Below are 20,387 nucleotides of genomic sequence, written 5' to 3'. Positions count from 1 at the left end.
ATCCTCTTCCTCTGGGTCTGAGGCCACAGGGGATGTGGAAAGGGATCCAAGCAGCACTGCCACGCTAGTAGCCCCTCAGTTATTTACTTTAATATTAAATTCCACGCATATTTCCTGCTGTCCCAAGGGCAGCTGTGGAACACTCGAGCTGCCAGCAGAGCTGCTCTCAGAGGAGGGCAGCAGAGGCCCCCAGATGTCAGCACATCCTTCCACAAACAGCAGGACACTCGGGGGTTGTTGCTCCACGTCCCCAGGAGCACCCAAACTGCTCCCAACAGCTCCAGCAAATGTCTCACCTGAAGCATTTTTGTCTCCCTGCTGTGTGGGGATGAGGGTTCAGGCACTGAGACCCTCAAGATCTGTCTCAGCCTGCCTGTTCACCAATTCCATCCCTGGGACTGGACCACATTCCCTTCAGAAAGGGATCCCCTGCTCTCATCCCCCTTCACAGAGCACTGAATCCCACGTTTTAAGCTATGATCTCCCTGCCACTGGCAGCAATTCCTAGGACTGTACCAGAAATCCCCCATCAGGCAGATGCCAGGCAGCACCTGCTCCAAAGAAGCAGTGAAACAACCCCCTCCCCTTGTCTAGGATCAACCACAGGAAGAAAACTACAGCTGGGACAAATCGATCCCAACCGCTGATGTTACATAAGTGTCAAAGACAAAGCACAAGAGAAAGTTGGTTATTACAGGAGCCTGGGTCTCCAGCTGCTCTTACCTGCAGGGAGCAGACCTGTGCTCCCTCTCCACAGTGTCCACAGTTGCCTAAACGATGGAAGACCACTTCAGTAAGAAAAGATTTTGATTCAGAGCCTCATGGATGGGGAATGTCCTAATAAAGACCTGACCAGAGGCATTGAGGAGGTGGTGGAAGGGAAGGATGGTCACAATTGGGAAGGATGGCTTGGGAGCAGAAAAGGGACTGAGGACCCTGGAAAGACAGAGGGAAGGAGTTGTCTGGCTTGGTGAAGTTTGAGGGCAAGGCAAGGACCAGTGCTTCCCAGGATGTCACACAGGAAAGGGCACTGACAACCCCCAAGCACTGCTGGAGAAGCAAGAGGAAAAGAAAGCAAACAGATGGAAAGTCTCGAAGAGCCAGTGGCAGAGGGGAAATCCCCAGCACGCAAACCACAGCTGGAAGAGGTGGCAAACTCATCCAGGGACATCAAGGGATGACGGGGAAACATCCTGTGAGAGCCAGGCAGAGCATGGACCAGGTGTTTCACTGACCTAGGGAAGAGAGGGCAGCCCCCAAGCACACCACGTTTTACAGCCTTGGTGGAAAATTCCAGCCCTGCATAATCTCCTGGGGTTCCTGTAAGACTGTGACACGGAGAGAGGGACCAAACAGGAAAGAATTAGAGGAAAAATGCCTCTCTTCTGGCAGCCACCATGGCTGTGCCAGGAGTTAGCAGCAGCGGAGCAGCCAGCCCTGCCTCCCCCTCCTCCGGCTGCCTCTATAAACACGCAGGGCTTACTCAGAAGATTAGGAGGGAACAGGGCAAAAGACAACAGAGTCTCTTTTGTAATGAGGAGGGATTACGGCATCAAGTGACCGGCTGCAGCTCCCAAGTGGGTCTCAGGCTCCTTAGCACACCGTGTGGGGCAGGTCCAATCCCCCCATGAGCCAAGGGGGCACGAGGAGGCAGGCGGTGGCCCGGGCCACAAAGGACCCAGCAGGGACACGTGCGGGACCAAACGTCCCCAGCCTCCAGCACAGCTCAGGAGCCCATGACTGTGAGTATCTGGTCCTCCTAACAGCAGCAGGAGGATCGCTCTCTCCTGCAGAGATCCATCTTCCTGCCTATCTGTGACCTCCTCTGGCTCCATCCCTCTGCTTTGTCTGCTCGTTGTCCATCTCTGCGATACCTGCTCGGGTCTGTTTGTGGTGGGTGATGCACCTGATGTCCCAGAATCCTGCTTGCTGTGGGCTCCCACAACTGAATTCCAGGTCAGTCGACTTCCAGGTGTGTTGGTTAGTCCAGAGGGACAAGCAGGGGGATGCAGGCAGTGGCAGGCAGCAGCTCCCTGGGTGGGCTCTTCCTGCCCATCCCAACTCCGGTGTGCCGGTGAGTCACCTCCCACCAGGGACCTCAGCCACAAATAGAACGTGCCAGCTGCCCAGTGACATCCCAGGGCAGCCCATCACAGGCTGGCAGGTGGGCAGGGAGGTGCCTTAACCATTCAGGGCTGGAGGGAAAAGCACTGGGAAAAGCCCCATATCCCACACGGGAGCAGAACGGAGTAGAGGTGGGCGACATCCATTATTTACATGGACAAGAGCTGGAGTTTTCCTTCTTTGGTAAAAAAGTGAATCTGTATTTGAATTACGCAACGAGGATTCTCCCTGAGCGCTTTCGAGCCCCAAAGTGCAGAGAAAAGAGGCAGCTTTCTGTAAGAGGCCCCAAAAATGGATGGGGTTTTGGGCGTGCTTTTCTCTTCTGGACAGCCCGTGCATGCAACCTCTGGGGCAGTTAAAACCCACTCTTCCAAGTCCTGTGCCCAAAAATCCATATGGAATGGGCACGAGGATTTATTGAAATGGGCATTTGTGCAGCTGGGGACAGGGACACCTCTGCTCCTCTCAGGTCCCTGAGTCACCCTAAAGAGGGGACTCAGGGACCTGAGTTATGACAAGGAAACCCAAAGGAGGAGCAGCACCAAAAAGCCAAACCCAGGACAAAGATGCTGTTTGGCTGAAATAGCCAAAAATCCAGACTTTGCTGGTTTTCTTCACAGCAGCAGCTTACTGGGACCTGAGGTGTCCTCACCTCAGTGTAAATCTTTCACTGGGATGCTTAAATGAGAAACAAATGAGGATCATGGGCACAAACTTACCTGCCTTCAGCTGCTGCAGGGTGTGAACTGTCCCTTGAAGTGCTTCTTCATCCCCATCATTCAGGGAAGGGCCCAAGGCCCCATAATCATTAACATTATTACCCCTGTTAAATAGCAATGCCTGCTGACATGTTAGGATCAGAAATACCAATAGTTTCACCTTGGATAATTATTTCTACCCCAAGGAATCATTCACCAACCTGCCTGGCACGGCTAACACTGGTGTCTTGTTGTTTGTTGGGTTATTTTTTTTTTTTGGTACAAATTCAGGTTTATATAAATATGAGTCTGATTATTAATTGATTATAAAGAATTATTTCTGCAAGTTAGACTAGAAGTAAAATGGGGATGCTGCATGTCTGGGGAGCATTTCAGGAGCCTCAATGCCTATTTTGCATCCACTGTGATTTATTGTGCAACATATGGTTGAAGGAGAGGGGAGGTGGAGCTGCTGGAATCTGGGCCCTGTGAGCCTGGCCAAACTCCATCCCACAGATCTCCAACAGGGAAGGCTGCTCTGCCTGCAGGACTAGGACCAGAAAAGTGCAGACAGCTATCCTTGCTGGGATGCCTTTATCTGGATCACTCCCAAGAAATCTTTCTGAGGTTTTTCCTTTCCTTTGGGTTGGATTTGTTTGGGTTTTTTTTCCCAGCAGTATTCCAGGAAAATGCTTCCCAGCAAGTAGGTTTACAGAAACACACTTGGAACAAAAACTATATTAAGAAAATTACTGGGATAAGCATAAACTTTGGAGTTTGTGACCCTGAAATTAATCTTACACAAGTGTTCTGTGGAAGGGGGTGGCACCTGGGCTCTGTCCCCTCCAACCAACCAGCCCCACTTGAATGCTGACAATCAAACACTAAAAACAAAGGGATTCACCAGAAAATACATCCTCAGTCACTATAACCAGCTCAAGGACAGGGAAAAGATGGCAAATTCATCAAATTAATTGCCTGCCATCAATTTCCTCCTGGCTCTGTGTGCTGCTGCCTTCTTCTTACCTGGCTTTTGATCTCAGCCCATTCCTTCTTTTCCCTTTCCATCTTGCTTGGTGGGACACTTGGGACATCCCTGTGTCCTCCTCCTGCTCAAGCTCCAAGCCCTGCTTGTCATGTGCCTGCACAGGAGCTGTGATGACAGTGACCTACACCAACCGCGTGGCTGATGCCCGCCTGGGCACCTTCTCCCAGCTCCTGCTCCAATGGAAAGGCAGCATCTACAAACTGCTCTACTCCGAGTTCCTGATCTTCATCTCGCTCTACTTCACCATCAGCCTTGTCTACAGGTGAGCACCTTCACACCCACGGCCTGGCCTGGAGCAGGACATGGGAGAAGCACGGGATTGGGGCAGGGATCCTGCTGGACAGGCACTTGCCAGACTCTGTTCACAGGAGGGAAGGGAGAGGGAGAACTGCTTCTGTTTGTCCCTTTTAGGCTGATCCTGAGCGAGAGCCAAAGGCTGATGTTTGAGAAGCTGGCGCTGTACTGCAACAGCTATGCCGAGCTAATCCCCGTGTCCTTCGTGCTGGGTAAGGAGCTGTCTGGAATCCAGCAGGGAGGGGAATGGGACAGCATTTCTTCTCCCTGGTTTGGTAGAGCTCTGCAGGCAGGCAGGATTCACTGAGCAGATCCCTCCCCCTCTGCCTTTGTAAAACTCCTCAAGTGGAATATTTCGTGTCACATCTGTGAGCGTCCCTCAGCACACAGCTGGCACTGCATATTCTGGGTTCCAGGAGGGCAGGCTCCAAGTGGCACCAGATATGCCCAGGGAACTTGTGGCTGCTTCATCCCTGTAAGTTTTCAAGGCCAGGCTGGGTGGAGCTCTGAGCAACCTGGGCTAGTGGAAGATGTCCCTGTCCACAGCAGGGGTTTGGAATAAGATGATCTTTAAGGTCCCTTCCAACCTAAACTGTTCTGACTCTATGAAGCAGAGGATGAAATCCAGACTTCCTTTTAGCACAGAAGACTGAATTCCCCTCCAGGCATCCCTGTATGAGCAGGAGAAGAGAAAAGAAGGAGAGGAGACGGAGTGGGAGGAGGAAGCTCTTTCCAGATGCCTGACTCTCTCAGCTCCCCTCTAGGTTTCTACGTGGCCCTGGTGGTGTCCCGCTGGTGGGCCCAGTACGAGAGCATCCCGTGGCCAGACCGGATCATGAACCTGGTGTCCTGCAACGTGGATGGGGAGGACGAGTACGGGAGGCTCCTGCGCCGCACCCTGATGCGCTACAGCAACCTGGTCAGCGTGCTGATCCTGCGCTCCGTCAGCACCGCCGTCTACAAGCGCTTCCCCAGCATGGAGCACGTCGTGAGGGCAGGTCAGTCCTCCTCCTTGCTGCTCCTCTAGGGGCAGGGGGCCTTGGGAAAGGCTCTCTGGAAATGGGGTGGTGCTGCTCCCTCAGGACAGGTGGGGATTTGAGACGCAAGCTCCCTGAATCCTCTTGGAAGGTGCTCCTCAAGGTGCAGCAGTTCCCAGTCTGCCCGAGGCGTCTGGCTTCCCTTAGCAAGCCACAGAGATGTGATATCATTGGCTTCCTAAAAAGAAAAGGCACTTCAGGGACACAAATTATCCCATTCTCAACAAGCATCTATGAACACCAGGCAGTTGCACCTGCAGCAGTGCTTTATCTCCCTGATGGCTCTGATTTGATGTGCTGCAGACATCCAAAGTGAAATCCCATTATCCCACCTCTGTGACTCAATGTTTTAACAAGGAAACTTGTCCTTCTACATGTCTCCCAAAGTTCTGAGTCTTTCCTGAGATTTTTAAGGAGAGCCAAGGCAACCACCCGAGACTCAGATGTTTTCATTTCAGACCTGATCAGTTCCTTCTGCCTTCTATGTCCATCCCTCTCCTGCTGCTCTTTCCCACCCAGGCCTCATGACACCAGAAGAGCACAAGAAGTTTGAGAGCTTGAATTCCCCCCACAACAAGTTTTGGATCCCGTGCGTGTGGTTCTCCAACCTGGCTGTGAAGGCGAGGAATGACGGGAGGATCCGGGACAGCGTGCTGCTCCAAGGCATCCTGAATGTGAGTGACAGAGGGGACAGGCAACTCTTTGAGATCCTGGGGAATGGGAGGCACCTGTGTAGCAGGTCCTTGACACATTCCAGAACAGCCAGTGCCAGTGGAGGGCTCTAGGATCCAAATGGAAAGCCACAAGGAAGCATGTATCTGGAAGAGACTAGGAGAGGTCAAAAACACCCTCAGCAACTGAGGGCCTGTAGAAAACTTTGCTATTAAAAACTCTTTAGATAGTTTTGGGCAACAGGCCACGCTCCACAGGCAAGACCTGGCAACAATCCCTGCCCAGCTGCACAGAAAAAGGCTCTGTAGCAGCTCATCCTTCTTGGTATTCATGTGCAGAGAAAGTCATGTGGTTTCTGTTGCCTGGAGCAGGATTCATCTGCCCACAGAGAGAGAATTCTCCCTCTGGGATACTTATCTATCGACAGGAGAGAGAAATGGATGCTCCTGAGGGCATTCTTTGCTTCACCTGTTGGCCACTCATTTTTCGAGGAGAAACTCTGCTGTGAAGTGAGCTAGGAAGGGAATTCCTCCAGGCTGAGCAATTCCCAGGCTCAGACTGAGCCCTGCTTCCAGAGGGGGTGTAACCAGAAGGGAAAGGGCTGGAGCAATGGAGGACAGTGGTGCTGGAGAGGCTCCATGTCCCCAGCAAAGAGATGGGAAGTTATCCTGACATGCCATTCCCTTTTCCCTGCTGCAGGAGCTCAACACCCTGCGCAGCCAGTGCGGGAGGCTCTACGGATACGACTGGATCAGCATCCCCCTGGTCTACACCCAGGTGAGAAGGGAATCCCCACACTCATTGTTCCACCACTGCCTGTGCACATCCCCATTGACACCCACATCTGGAATGGTTTGGGTTGGAAGGGAGCTTAAAGCTCATCCAGGGACACCTTCCACTAGACCAGGCTGCTCCAAACCCTGTCCATGGACACTTCCAGGCATGGGGCAGCCACATCTTCTCTGGAAAACCTATGCCAGGGCTTCACACCCTCTTAGTAAAGAATTCCTTCCTCATATCTAATCTAAGCCTGCCCTCTATCAGTTTAAAACCATTGTTCCTTGTGCTGTCACTATGTGCCTGTGTAAAAAGTCCCTCTCCCTCCTTTCCATAAGCTCCCTTAAGGTATTGGAAGGCCACAGCCTCCCCAAAACCTTCTCATCTCCAGGCTGAACAACCCCAGCTCTCTCAGCCTGTCTTTGTAGTGCTCCATATCTGCCCCACCCATGGAAAATGCAGGATAACTCTTGAATCCCTCACCCCCACCTGCATATGTCATCTCTCTTCCGTAGGTACCTCAGCACACACCCAGCCCAGCCTCCTTTCCTTAACTCAGACACACCCACCTCTCCAGAAACAACCTCTGTCCAGGGGTAACAAATCCATGTGGAAAACACAGGAACACACAGACCCAACTCCCTGCACCTCCTTGCAGGGATCACATCCTGGGCAAGATCCCGGGAAGGTTGTGCCAGGCGTGCACTCAGCTGTTTACCAGCCCAGGCAGACACTTTGGCACCACACCTTGCTCCTCTGTCTCCTGCAATCCAGCTGCTCAGATAACAGGGATGCCCTTCACCGTGAAACAGGAGGCTGCTGCTGCTCCTCCTCTGGCAGCACCAGAGGTTAATGGGGAACACGTTGGGAAAGTGTATTCCTGTTTTGAACCCCCTTGTTTGTATCAAGGGACCACGTGAGAGCCTTGGTTACTTTTAACTTGAAAAGGGGAAGCTCAGTCCTGTGGTGACAGGGAAAAGTACAAAGCTCAGCCCAGCCTGAAATACAGGCAGGAAAATATTAATAAAAGCTCAGCATGAGGAGCAGGAAGGAAGGAGCAAATAGCAATGCCAGGGTTCCCTTCCCAGACTTGGAAGCACTCTGCCAGCATGGACTGAGCCATGAGACAGCTTCCAGCTCATCCAGGATGTCACATGCTTGCTGCTGCCACTGGCCTGTGACACCTGCACAGACGTCATTCCAGGGACAGCATGGAATGGCACCCAGCATACATAAAAGCTGGAGGGAAAAGGGAATGCCTGTAGCTTTCTGCACCTCCTGCAAAAAGCCTGTCAGAACTGAATCCAGGGCCTTCCCGAGGCTACAGAGCCTGCCTTTGGAGCTGTGTGGGGTGGAACTGCAGGGAGATGCTGGGAACTCACGCTGCCCTGGTGTGTCCCTTGGCATCCTTCCCAGGTGGTGACCGTGGCTGTTTACAGCTTCTTCCTGGCCTGTCTGATCGGGAGGCAATTCCTGGATCCAGAGAAAGCATATCCTGGCCATGAGCTGGATCTCTTCGTGCCTGTCTTTACGTTTTTGCAATTCTTCTTCTACGCTGGCTGGTTAAAGGTAAGTCCCAGAAAGCATGGCTGCAGCTGGAATCTGACCCGGCCAAGGGTTCTTCCCAGAGCGAGCTTACCAGGAACTCAGCTGTGTTCTTTGATCTATGGGCAACAACAGTAAGCCAAGAGGGGCTGAGGGAAGTGCCAGGACTTTCTAATTTTCCCAGTGTCTCATTCTAGACACCAGCTGCACTTTTTCCTAGTCTTTGAGCCTGATTAGAGGGGAAAAAAGGAGCTCCTGAAGTTGCAGGAGGGCTGTGTGAGCACAAGGGAGTTATTATAAATTCCAATGTCTCCCAGCCCCTGGGATGCCTCCACTTTTAACCCACCCCCCTTTTGGGGAGGGAAAACATGGCTTGGAATTCAAGGGACATCACACCTGACTTCTCTCTGCAGGGAAGGGGGCAGGGATGACAGTGGTGACCTGTGCTGTGTGCTCTCCACATGCAGGTGGCCGAGCAGCTCATCAACCCTTTTGGGGAGGACGACGATGACTTTGAAACCAACTGGCTCATCGACAGGAACCTGCAGGTAAAGGGGGGGAAGGTCCTCCAGGTGAGCCTCACCTGAAGAGGAACACCAAGGCAGGACAGGGACCAAGTTCTCCTGCAACACCTCTGCCCCCACCTCCCTGCCTGCGATGGGAGAGATCCCCCCCAATCCACACCAGGGAATGTGGGGCTTCTGGCATATCTCTGTACACAGAGGGCGACTGCAGCTTCGGTCCATGCTCTGGCACATGGGATGTATCCAGGCTGCTCGTTTCAGGCCTCAGCTGCCTTTGAATGACACGTGATTCCTGCCTCTCCTGGGGTTTCCTACCCTGCATCCATCTAAAACTGCCTCATCTGCTTTCTGCCATGCAGTAACTCCACACCTCCAGCCCTTCTGTCCTAGCGAACCTGTTGCTTTCCTGTCTCCTTCAGCACCATATTCCTTCCAAATTATCAAATCTCTGCATGAGAAACAACCCAAGTGACAGGAAACCACAGCAACCCCAGCCACTTGCCTGGGTTCCGTGCTGCACCACTTCCTCCAGCTCTGTGTTCCTTTGTACCCCGGATAACAGGCACCCAAAAAGCTGCTCACCCCGTGTGACATTCCTGCTGTCCTCCACAGGTCTCCCTCATGGCAGTGGATGAGATGCACCAGGATTTACCCATTCTGGAGAAGGACCTGTACTGGAACGAGCCCGATCCCCAGCCACCCTACACCGCAGCCACTGCCGAGTACAAGCGCCCATCCTTCCTAGGCTCCACTTTTGACATCAGGTGAGCACAGGGACAAAGTGTGACAACACCTGGATCGGGTCTTCTGCAGGACATTACACTTGAGGAGCTTTTAGGCTCGTCCACAACAGCCAACATCCTCCTTGGAAAAGGATAAATTTGACCTCTTTCCCCCACTCACCTGTGGATGAGCATCCCTCTTTTGGGGGGCTAATGGCAATACAGGGAGAGGCTTGCCCCTGGCAGCAGCATTCCCAGTGCTGCCAGCCTCTCCAGATCCCGCCCCCACCGTGTGCCGTAACAGCCTGCTTTGCCTTTCCCAGCATGCAGAAGGAAGAGATGGAGTTCCAGCCCCTGGAGCAGATTAAAGAGAACGAGGAGGCCAACCACTCCACTCCCTTGCTGGGACACCTGGGCCGCCTCCTGGGTGTCCAGTCCCCGAGCTTCTCCAGGTCCTCTTCCCGGATGAACCTGCTGCGCCGGCGAGGAGATCCCGCGGCGCCCTTCTCCCATTATACCTACCAGGACATGGGGAAGTCCGGAAGCCCTTGCGGCATCAATCAGCCAAGGGGAGACTCCCAGGAGCAGTGGGACAGCGAAGAGGGAAAACTGAGGGAGTTTGATGCCTTCATGTCCACCCCCTTCTATGAGAGGCCTGGGTTCTACAGCGCTCCACAGACGCCCATCAGCTCCATCCCCATGATTTTCCCTTCCCGCCGCCAAGGGCGCAAGAAGCCGCCGGCACTCTCCAGCATCGCTGCGTGCTCCACTTCCCTTCGGGATGTCATCGTCAACACCTCCCCTTCCAGGGCCAGCGACGTGGACAAGAGTCAGAGCTCTCTGGGCTCTGCTGCAAGAGAAACCTTTGTTTGGCCCACAGAGCGGAGCAGAGGTCCTGACTTCATGGCTGTGACAGTAGAAGAAGGAAAGAGCAGCTCCAGGGAAGCTGCCACCACGGGAAGCCCAGGAGCACGGTCCACAGCATCCAACAGCCCAAAATTCCCCTTCCTGGCAGAGTCCCCCGAGCATGAGAAACAAGGCAGCTTCAAGAATCTGAAGAGCTCCAAAGCCTCACACCCACCCTGGCTAAACCTGGAGAGCACAGCCTCTGCCACTCCCAATTCAGAGCATTCCAGTGCCTTTCACACCCCCAGCAACAAAACCCCCGGAGGCAGCGCCTCCCTCTGCTTCTCCTTCACTCCAGTCACTTCTCCAGCGCTGGAAAGGTCCCACAAGGGGAACCTGGGTCCCGAGGCTCACAGCCTGAGTTTGGAAGATACAGCCAGTGCTCCAGACCAGCACCCAGAGGTTTCCAGGAACATGAGAGACTCTGGGAATGGAAGCACTAACCCCCCAGCTCCAAAAGAGCCCAGAAGAGCAGAGAGTCCATCCCCCAACGACTCTGGAATCTCCCTAGCCGAGGGTGACTACGTGGGGCTGATGGAGGTGATCCTGGAGGCCAGTGAAAGCCCAGGGGAGGAGCAGATGGACCAGTACAGCTAAAGGGGACCCCATGGATCCATGGGATACCTGCCTTATCCTGGCACTCACCCAAACAGAAGTGCTGGACATGCAGCTGGAGCCCGGCCTGGGCTAAAACCAGCACTAAGGACACGCTGCTCCTGGCCTCAGCAGGCACAACTCTTGTTGCAACAAGAACAAAAGCACAAAAAAACCCAATCTGTAGCAAAAGAACAAGACTTTGAGTGTTAAATATTGCAGGTACCAGCCTGACCAGCCAGGTGTAGCCCAGAACAGGAGCACAGGTGATGCAGATATTTCCCCTCCTCATCACAGCAAGAATGAGAACTTGAGCTTCCCAGTCTCAGGCAGGACTTGCACTCCTAACAAGATACTCCAGGGAAAAGTAAGGGACTGAAGCAAGTCCCATCACTTGTGATGCAGACCCACAGTGCTTCTGCCAGTCCTGTCTGGCTGGTGTTTTCCAGTACTGGGAAAGTACTGGAGTAAGGCAGGGCAAGGGCCTACCAGCACAGGCAGCTGCAGCAGCTGCCCAGCACATTGCTTCCTTCTGAAATTCCACATCCCCCCTGCCACAGATTTGACAGTGCTCAGAGAAAGAAGGATGGCAGCAGACACCACTCAGCTGATTTTTACTGCCCACCCTCAGAAAATAAAAGCAAGGCTCAAGCCCAGGACCGTGGTTTCATTTCCTCATTTTAGTTCCCTGCAAGGAATTTAAAGAAACCAGAGCTTTTCCTACTTCTGCCTTCAGCAGCAGCTGCAAATCCCCTATGTCACACAACACATTGACCTCCCACTGCCTTCACTACAGCTGCCTGCTCTCCCTCCAAACGCAACAGGAAAAGCCAGCTGGAACCAAGTCACTTTATTGGCTGGAGGGCAGTACATAAAACACGAAGAGAAAGGGGGATATTTGGTACAGAGTATGGAACTGTTTATCTAGGTGGCTGAAGCTGCATGCACGGCTGGACAGTAAGTAGGAGTCCCACTGAAACCCACAGCGTGGCTCTTGGCAAGGCTTCAGCTGTCACAGTCCCCGAGGGTGTGCTTGTCGAAGAGATACTCTGCCATGCCGTATTTGGGGGCCCCCATCTTCCGCAGGTTGGTCACATGGTCACCCAGCTCCTTGATGGCTTTCACCTGCTCATCCAGGTAATGGGTCTCAATGAAGTCACACAACTGCAAGGGAGACCAGAGGTTTAAATTCAGGCCTGAAATGCTACCGAGGCTCTCTAGGGAAAGGAGAGGATTCAGGATTTTCAAGCTGAGAGGAAGCAGCATCTAGTTTTGTTTCAGAGCAAGATCAAAGCAAGCCAGGCTCACTCACTCCACAACCCTGCAGAGCCAGGCAGCTCAGGAAGCCTCTCCTCCTCCTCACTGCAGGAAGCATTAGCCAAGCTCCTGAACAGATTTAGATTCCCCCACTGCACAGCAAACTCACAGCAGTGAGGATTTACACCTCTGGTTTTGTTTTAAGAAGTCCCTCTAACTTAAGCAGGACAGTCCCAAGAGTGCTTCGATTCTCACACATAATAATTTCTTCCTGATACTAAGCAGTCTCAACCCAGCCTTGCCAAAAACTTCCATCTACAAAGAATCCTGTGTTTTCAAACACTGTTCTGAAACATCAGGGCTTTTAATATTCCAAAGCAACTCCAGAATTTTGTGGCAAAAAAGGCTTGTGACAAAAAGCCTTAAAAAGATGGAACGCAACGCCCTCAGAAACAGTCTCCATAGAGACTGCTCACAGACACACTTCAGAGGGAACAAAGCAGGTCCCTGCCACCTTAAAAATCCTCCTGGAAAGACAGCAGTAACCCCACCAAAGGGCTTTGTGAGGGCTGCACCCCTGGTTCACACCTTTTTTCACCTGTAACAGCATCAGGGACACACAGCTCAGCCCTAAACCCGCACAAGTAAAAGAGACATCCTTGCACAGCCACTTTGATCCTCAGTGTGCACTTACGTGTGGGTCGTTCTTTTCGGTCGCCAATTTGTGCAGTTCTAGCAGTGACTGGTTCACGTTTTTCTCCAGGTGCAGGGCACACTCCATGGCAGTCAGGCCATTCTCCCAGTCATCACGGTCTGGCTTCTGCAAGGGGAAAGCACAGGACATGTTTTCTGTAAGAACCCACAGACCAGCCGGGTGGAGCCTTTAGATCACTCTCAAAGCCTGTTTAGACCAAGTTTAGGCACTTATGCAAGGTCAAAAACGTGAAGTGCACCCTGGGAATAGAACTGAGTGAACCCTCAAAGTCCCACTTCTCCAAACAGCAGAGAGCACTTCTACTGGTAAATTTAATGATGGTGATGAACCAGTTGTCTTCTGGTTCTGCCCTCAACCCACAGCAAACAAACCAGGGCTCAGCACCCTCTCCTTACACAAGAAGTACTTTTTTATTAGTCAACCAGCACAAATCATCAAATTACTACACATCTCAAATGACTGTGCCTCTCCAGTGTCAGCTGCTGCTCTTTCTGTGGAGAACCCAGAGGAAAATTCATCCCTTTCCAGCTGGGGACAGCCCCCAGCTCACCTTGATGTCCTGCAGGAAGATGCGCCCGCCCCTCTGGTTTTGCAGCTTCATCAGCTTCTCAGCGTGCTCCCGCTCCTCGTGGGACTGATGCAGGAAGTACTTGGCAAAGTTTTTCAGGGCCACATCATCCCGGTCAAAATAGTAGGACTGAAAAATAAAGAGTTCACAGGCTCAAAACCCCCGCTTCAGGATGACTGTGGTCCAAGCCCAGGCCAGCAAGGCAGTGTGGAACAACTCTCCCCTTAGTATGACTCAATTTTTCCAGCAAGGATTAAATTTTAACCTGTATCCCTACCAAGGGCACGAATAAATTCTGTTTGTGTCCTTGGCTCAGCTCTGAAGATACCAACAAAACAAAAACCACCAAAACCTGACGGCCCACAGACACCTCTTTTGAGCACCACAAAACGGCAGCCTTGAAAAGCCTTTTTCAAGGAGAAACCTTCCCTTTGTTTGCCCGAGCTTGTTTACAATGATCACATTGCAAGTCAGGGTCATGCCTTGCAACACCAGGTAAGGGTAAGCCAAGAACTTTCAGGTACTTCTGCAATAAAGCTCTCTTGCTTCCCTAGGCTTTCCAGGGATTAGACTAAGGAATACACTTTCTACTTCTGGGGGGGAAAAAAATGTCACATTTAAAATACAAGAGATATATAGAACTAAAATATGAATTCAACAGCAAATACTTTTCTGAAAGCCAAAAAAACCCTGTAACAAGCACTTAGAAGCCATCACACAGCTTGTTTATTCCTTGGTAAGAGCCATTACCACGATTCAAGGGAAAGTTCTGCATCAACTGCCAATTATTTACCAACTTTCTACAGAATTCTCTGCTCTTAAACCAGCGGCCTAGAGGTTCAAGGCAAGACACTGGTGCTTGTGTACCACTATCACCCACCCACACAAGCTCAAAACACGGCTCAAAAACAAATTAACACAGAAAAAAAAAGCTGCAGAATTCGTGCCACAACACAGCACAGTGTCACTAGGAAGTTTCAGCGTCTCAGCGCGCCCACAGCACCAGGATTGCTGCACAGAGGTCAGGGGACGGCTAAAACGGGCGCCTCGGGCCAAAGAAGACATGTAAATACAGGGCCCAAGGAAACCGTGGATTCCTACCGATTCCTGGAGGAGAACCCGCGGCTGGGAGGAGAGCACTCCTGCGGGAAAGGTGCCAAGCGCCTCGTTCGGCACCTCCCGCTACCCAGCCCGGCCCCAAGGGCAGAGCCGCCGGCAAGGCGCTGAGCGGGGCTGATAACGAGGCTGCCAAGGGCAACGGCCGCGGGCCCGCGGAGCAGGCGAGATAAAAGGGCCTCACCTATACCCAGGGGACGGCCCAGCCGGGCCTGGAAGCGGCGGGGGGAGGAGGAGGTGGAGAAAAAGGAGGAGGAGGAGCTGGGCCCGCAGGCACCGCCCGGCACCCAGGAACCCCCCGCCGGGGCCAGGCCCTCGTGCAGCCCCTTTATCCCTCGCAGGACCCTTCCCTCACCCCTCCGCGCCCGCTGCCCCCGCGGCCCTCACCATGCTGAGGTACACGTAGGACGCGTAGAGCTCCAGGTTAATCTGGCGGTTGACGGCGGCCTCGCAGTCCTGGTGGTAGTTCTGGCGCACCTGAGAGGGGGGCGCTGCCATGGCTGGGGTGCTCCGGTGGATGTTGCGGTGACCGTGCGGGCGGTGGTGATGGAGGGGGCAGCGGGCCCGAGCGCGGCCGGTTCCGTCCAAGCACTGTTGACGCAGGAACCCGCTTCGCTCCGCCGCTGACGCGCTCTGAGGGCCAGCCGCCCGCCGACGTCCCTTTTATACCGGCGCGCGCCAGGCCACGCCCCCACGGCGGGGCGGGGCATCCCGGCGCCCTTCTGCTGGCCCGGCGTGACTCAGCACCCGCCCAGGCCACGCCCGCCGGGGGGCCGGGCCCGCGCGCGCCCCCGTTTCCCGCCGCGCCGCGCCGCGCGCCGTCCCTCAGGGAATGGCCCGTGTTGGAAAATCCCCCCCGAAGTCACCAAATCCGGCCATTTCCCCTCAAGCACTCTGCCGAGCCCGCCGCCAAAGCGTGCCCGACATCCTACATACTACACCCCCTTCCGGGGACTGCCCCCGGCGGTCTGTGCCGATGCGTGACCGCCCTCTCCGTGAGAATAAAAAGTTGCTAAAATCCAAGTCAAATCCAAAAAAAAAAAAAGAAGGCCAAACGTCAAAAACTGAGCTTGTTGGTAATGAGATGACTATTTCGGCTGGTTTTAGTGCTATCCCCGTCGCTCAGTGTGTGCCATCATTTATTTTCAATAAGCATCGGGTTCTTCAGTCAGGCAGTTCAGTCATGGGTTTACAACAAGCTCTGCAGTCTTTTCATTTCTGCTTTCTTAAGTTTTAACCAGATCACAAGGGACTAGAAACTGTTTAAACTGAGATCATCCCATAGCACTGAACTCCCCAATCTCGGTTTTTCCCAAGCCTATGTTCAATCCTGGTTTTCCCAAGCCAATGTTCCTGCTGAAATCCATCAGAAATACAATTTACTGAGCCTGTAAACTGAGAAGAAATAATTTTTCCTCTACGTACTGAGCCTGTAAACTCAGACGAAATATTTTTTTTCCTGTATGTTTTGAGACCGTAAACTCAGATTAATTTTTTTTTTCCTCTCACCAGTTCTTTGTACACATTTTTACCTGATCTTTGACCCTTCCCGGCACTGTGGGATGTCCCACGCGTGACTGTACAAGTGCCTGTGTGTGGGTAAAGGGCAGCACCAAGAACACTTTTCCAGACACTCCAAATGCCCTGAGGGAACAGGGAGCCTCGGCCTCCCTTTGTTTCAGGGTTTTCTGCTGCTCCTGTCGGTTAACCATCACAAGTAATTAAGATCTGTAAGATAACGTGGGTCATCCCTATGCTTCAGCAGGCTGCCAGGTACATTTCAAATCTCCTGTTCTCCTCCCACATAAATGCTTATGTAAAAAAAAAAAAAAAAAAAAGTGGTAGCTGCTGGGCAGACTCTTTTTTAATTTTTTTTTTTCTTTATTAGCGTGTTCACAGTGGAGTGTCTTCACAACAGGAACATCAAACAAAGCTCCATAATTGCAAAGTTTGCAATAGGAATATTTCCTCTGCAGCTCGGACAGTCTGTGTCACCCGTGATCGCATGTCAGTAGGATTAGGGAAGTCCCAAATTCTGCTTTTTGGAGTTGCACAATGCACATTGTGTTCGATGACAGCAGATTTACGTGGGCAGCAGAGGAAACACAGGGTTGCACAGCCGTGGGGGTCATGTCTTGGTGACCAAGGTGAAGAATTCACCACTCTGCTCTCATACGGGATTAGGTTCAGCCATTCCCAGATCTTTCCTGTCTCAAATTACTGTTTTAATTTCGAATTTACTTCATGTCGTTTCCTCATGGCTCGGTTCTGGCCTCCTTTTATCCATTTAAAATAAAATCCCTGAATTGTCTGGGTTGGAAGAGACCTTAAACATCATCTCATTCCAATTCCTTCCAGGGGCAGGGACACCTTTCAGCATCCCAGGTTGCTCCAAGCCCCATCCAGCCTGGCCTTGGACACTTCCAGGGATCCAGGGGCAGCCACAGCTTCTCTGGGCACCCTGTGCCAGGGCCACCCCACCCTCACAGGGAAGGATTCCTTCCTAAATGTGAATGTCACTTGATGGAAAGCCCAGCCTGAGTAAGGTGATGCTTTTAGCAGGCATCTTCCCAGGAATGACTGTAAAGTTCTTTAGGAAAAATTCTTTATACTGTTTAGGAAGAAATTCTTCTCTTATTTTAGTTCCTTATTATCCCCCAACATTCCCAGCTGCCCGGGGCCTGCCCCATCCTCTCGGTGGCGGCCTGTGTGGATTTTGAATTCATGTCCCTCTCAGCTGCTTTCTTGGGCTGAAGTAGACTCATGTTCATGCTGCCCACAGGCAAAATCAGTGTACTGTCTGCCTACACAAGCTTCAAATTGTTGAAGACAACCCCTGTTTTCCGTTGGATGATATCCCATCAGGAACAATGGAGCAAGCTCTCTTGTTGTTTACAGCTTAGCTGCTGTACACAGGGCACAGACCCCAGAATCTGCCAATTTAGGGATAGTAAAGCTGAGCTTTAAGCATGCAAAAATAATCAGAGCTTCTTTGGTGAGTGTCTGCATATGATATAGAAGGTTATTAGGTCAGAGATCAAGATGCACCCAAAGGGAAAGTTTCCATGACTCCTAGTCCCACTTTAATATCATTTATCCTGATTCTACCTGTGCCCTTCTGGTGCATGACCTTTCCAAATGGGCAGACAACCAGACTCCTAAACAAATGCTGGACAATATTTGCCCAAAGTAAATTCTGAGACAGATTTTTGCTGATACAGTCCCTGAGGAAAAACCTTGGCATGTGGCTTAGGCATCCAGTTAGACCTTCAGCGAGAGGGCTGCCTTGGTGTGAGCAGAGTGGGAGCCAGAATGCCCAGGAATGCACAAATTTCATTTCTCACATGTAAAAATGGTTCACCTCTAGCTTTAAAATGCTTGATTTTGCCATGCTGGTTCAATGGCCAGAATAATAACAGATCCAGTTAAAAATCAACATCTGTTCCAATTCCAGTAAGCAAGAAAGTGCTGAATATGCCTCAAATGTAAAATCAACAAAAATACAGTAACCTTTTTTTGCCCCCCCCCCTCCCCCCCAAAAAAAAAAGCTCAAAGTCCTGTAAATAAGAGAAATTGCATTCAGTCAAATATTTGTTATGGAGAACCTCCACTCCATCCACAACCCTCAGTGTCATTCGGCTTCCAGGCTTTATGTAAACACAAAAGCAACTCTAAACTTGGCTCCAAGGTTGATCATGTGTCTGGAAATTTGACACTGGTCTCAACTGCGAGTTTTGAAAGCTGTTTACTAGAAACATCTGGGCTCCACTTGCTCCGGGAACTTAACTGAAAACTCCTTCTTGTAGCTCCTTGGGCAAAACACTCGGTGCAAACTTTTCAGTTTGTTTCTTTTAGGTGCCCGAATTTTTCCATTTTGATTTAGGCAACAAGTTTCCACCGGGTACTTTAGAGCACAGAATGCAAATGACTGGGGTACACAGAGCTGCTGGTTCCTGGAAACACTCTCCAAAGGGAGACAGACAAAGGATGTTTGGAGTTCTGCCGGGAAATTTGCTTTGGAGACTGAACACGAAGCTGTTTTTATACAGGAAAAAAGTCCCAAACACAGAATAATCTGTATGAGTTTGTACTACACGATTTTGTAGACCAGGAATACAAAACCCTCTTTAGACAGACAAACTTTTTTTTAAGTTGTGATGCAGGATTTTTTCTCTCTGGAGAATTTTTACACACAGTCTAAACAAAATGCTGTAGGAGATTGCAATTCTCTACTTTGCCCAGATTACTCTTCAATTTATTTTTATTTCTTTTACAAGCCTTGTAAAACTACAATTAGAGCCAAGAGAGTGAGGAAGAACAATGTTAATAACACAGCAATTCTGTCGGCATGGGCACAACCAGGATCTGGTGAATCTACTTGGATGCATCACCCTTTTTTAAAACTAATTTCCAGACTGACTCCATTATGTGTGAGGGGAAAGCTCCAGCCCCGCTTCCAAAGGCAGCCTGTGCCCCCGATGCACGGACAGGAGCTTTCACAACACAGATCTGCCAAGCTGCAAAAGCCACAATAAGTTTGATGTTGACATTCCAGCACAGGCCACAATCCACATTTGCTCTACTGTCATGATCCTCCCATGGTGCCATCCACCCTTTTTTTCCCCCCCTCTCAGATTTACAGTGTGTTAAAAACAAGGGGGTGGGGATCGTTCCTGTCCCCTGTTTTGTTGTATTGAACTTTTTCTTCAAATACTGTACAAAAATTGCAAATAGACCACCAATCTACGTCAACAAGTATGGGGAAATTTCTCAATACACCACAAAAATCACCTCCTTCCTAGCGTGAAATCCCCTGGAAAACACTGGTGAGTGTTCAAGCCCTCATGGATCACCAGGCAGCCTTCAATTCTGGATGCACGGGTGAAATGTTGTTTTCTAAAGAGGTTTTACTTGGTAATCAAAGAGACAAACACGTTTGTCCCCCCCTGAGGCCATCAGGTAATTTTGTGAGGATGCACAAAGGTGTTCCTTGGATTTAGTGCAGTTTGAGCAGACACTAAACCTCCCAGAGGAGGCTGCTTTTATACTCAGCCACCCAAAAAGGGACGAGCAGCAAACGCTTTCAAGCATGAGGAGAAGAAACAAGCTTTTACAAGGAGCTGGCAGTTAAAGGACATGCAGCAGCCTGATAAAACACCACAAAAACAAGCAGTGGCCCATGGCTGATCTCTGTCGGGCAGGATGGGCGGAGGGGCACCCCCAAACTGCTGAGCAGGTCTCTCCAGGAACTCATTCCATGGCTTATTCAGAGGAAGTGAAGGGATTAAATTGATGTAGAGGGATGTTCTCAGCAGAGGTGAGGCACAGGGAGAGGTTTCTCTGGGAAAAGCTGGTTCCTGCTGTGCTGTGCTGTGCTGTGAAGGGACACTGAAAAAAACACCCCTGTGGTTCATGCAGAGGTGCAGCCACAACTCCACAGGTTCTACACCCCTGTCCACCTTTCCTGCTGGGTGTAACTTCCTCCTAAGCCATACTAAGGCCTTTGGCATCAAGGTAAAAATACTGAAAAGCTGCTCAAGGGGCTCAAGTTGGGCCTAATCCTCTGTGTGCTGCTTGTGGAACAGCCAGGCAGTGCTGAACTGTGGAGTGTTGTCCCCGCAAAGTCACCTCTGGATGAGCTGGACACAACTCCTTCCTCAAGGTAGGGAAGCGATCCAGTGGTGCTTTCCCTGCACACTGAACAAACTGGGGGGAAGGGCACAGAGAGAGAAATAAAACAGGGAAAATCGTCTCTGTTGGGGCAAGAAGTGGCTGAGACACCCATAAATA

The 20,387-nt window shown here is 51.4% G+C and overlaps 2 protein-coding genes across 2 annotated transcripts; one reads left to right on the top strand and one right to left on the bottom strand.

Moving 5' to 3' along the window:
* The first annotated feature begins 3,585 nt into the window (after nt 1–3,585).
* On the top strand, nt 3,586–11,722 carry LOC138111131 (bestrophin-1-like). Its single transcript, XM_069016359.1, has 9 exons — nt 3,586–4,132; nt 4,282–4,376; nt 4,929–5,162; nt 5,721–5,875; nt 6,573–6,650; nt 8,067–8,219; nt 8,663–8,743; nt 9,332–9,483; nt 9,765–11,722. The coding sequence occupies exons 1-9, from the start codon at nt 3,981–3,983 to the stop codon at nt 10,942–10,944; spliced, it is 2,280 nt and encodes a 759-aa protein (XP_068872460.1). The 5' UTR covers nt 3,586–3,980; the 3' UTR covers nt 10,945–11,722.
* A 54-nt stretch (nt 11,723–11,776) lies between these two features.
* Nucleotides 11,777–15,244, bottom strand: FTH1 (ferritin heavy chain 1). The gene is made up of 4 exons (XM_069016358.1): nt 14,985–15,244; nt 13,464–13,610; nt 12,893–13,018; nt 11,777–12,105 (listed from the first exon to the last, which is right to left on the bottom strand). Exons 1-4 carry the CDS (start codon nt 15,093–15,095, stop codon nt 11,947–11,949), a joined length of 543 nt encoding a protein of 180 aa, XP_068872459.1. The 5' UTR covers nt 15,096–15,244; the 3' UTR covers nt 11,777–11,946.
* Between the last annotated feature and the right edge of the window lie 5,143 nt (nt 15,245–20,387).

Source organism: Aphelocoma coerulescens, chromosome 5 (genome assembly GCF_041296385.1).
Source record: "Aphelocoma coerulescens isolate FSJ_1873_10779 chromosome 5, UR_Acoe_1.0, whole genome shotgun sequence".
Lineage (NCBI taxonomy): Eukaryota > Metazoa > Chordata > Aves > Passeriformes > Corvidae > Aphelocoma > Aphelocoma coerulescens.
This window is presented reverse-complemented; position numbering and strand designations above follow the sequence as displayed.

Bases quoted from the DNA above. Each gene is read 5' to 3' on its own strand.
- LOC138111131 (XM_069016359.1), top strand. From the start codon at position 3,981: ATGACAGTGACCTACACCAACCGCGTGGCTGATGCCCGCCTGGGCACC. The intron at 4,377-4,928 runs GTAAGGAGCTGT...GCTCCCCTCTAG, and splicing joins CCCCGTGTCCTTCGTGCTGG to GTTTCTACGTGGCCCTGGTG. The intron at 5,876-6,572 runs GTGAGTGACAGA...TCCCTGCTGCAG, and splicing joins TGCTCCAAGGCATCCTGAAT to GAGCTCAACACCCTGCGCAG.
- FTH1 (XM_069016358.1), bottom strand. From the start codon at position 15,095: ATGGCAGCGCCCCCCTCTCAGGTGCGCCAGAACTACCACCAGGACTGC. The intron at 13,611-14,984 runs GTGAGGGCCGCG...TTTATTTTTCAG, and splicing joins CCTACGTGTACCTCAGCATG to TCCTACTATTTTGACCGGGA. The intron at 13,019-13,463 runs GTGAGCTGGGGG...TTCCCCTTGCAG, and splicing joins TCTTCCTGCAGGACATCAAG to AAGCCAGACCGTGATGACTG.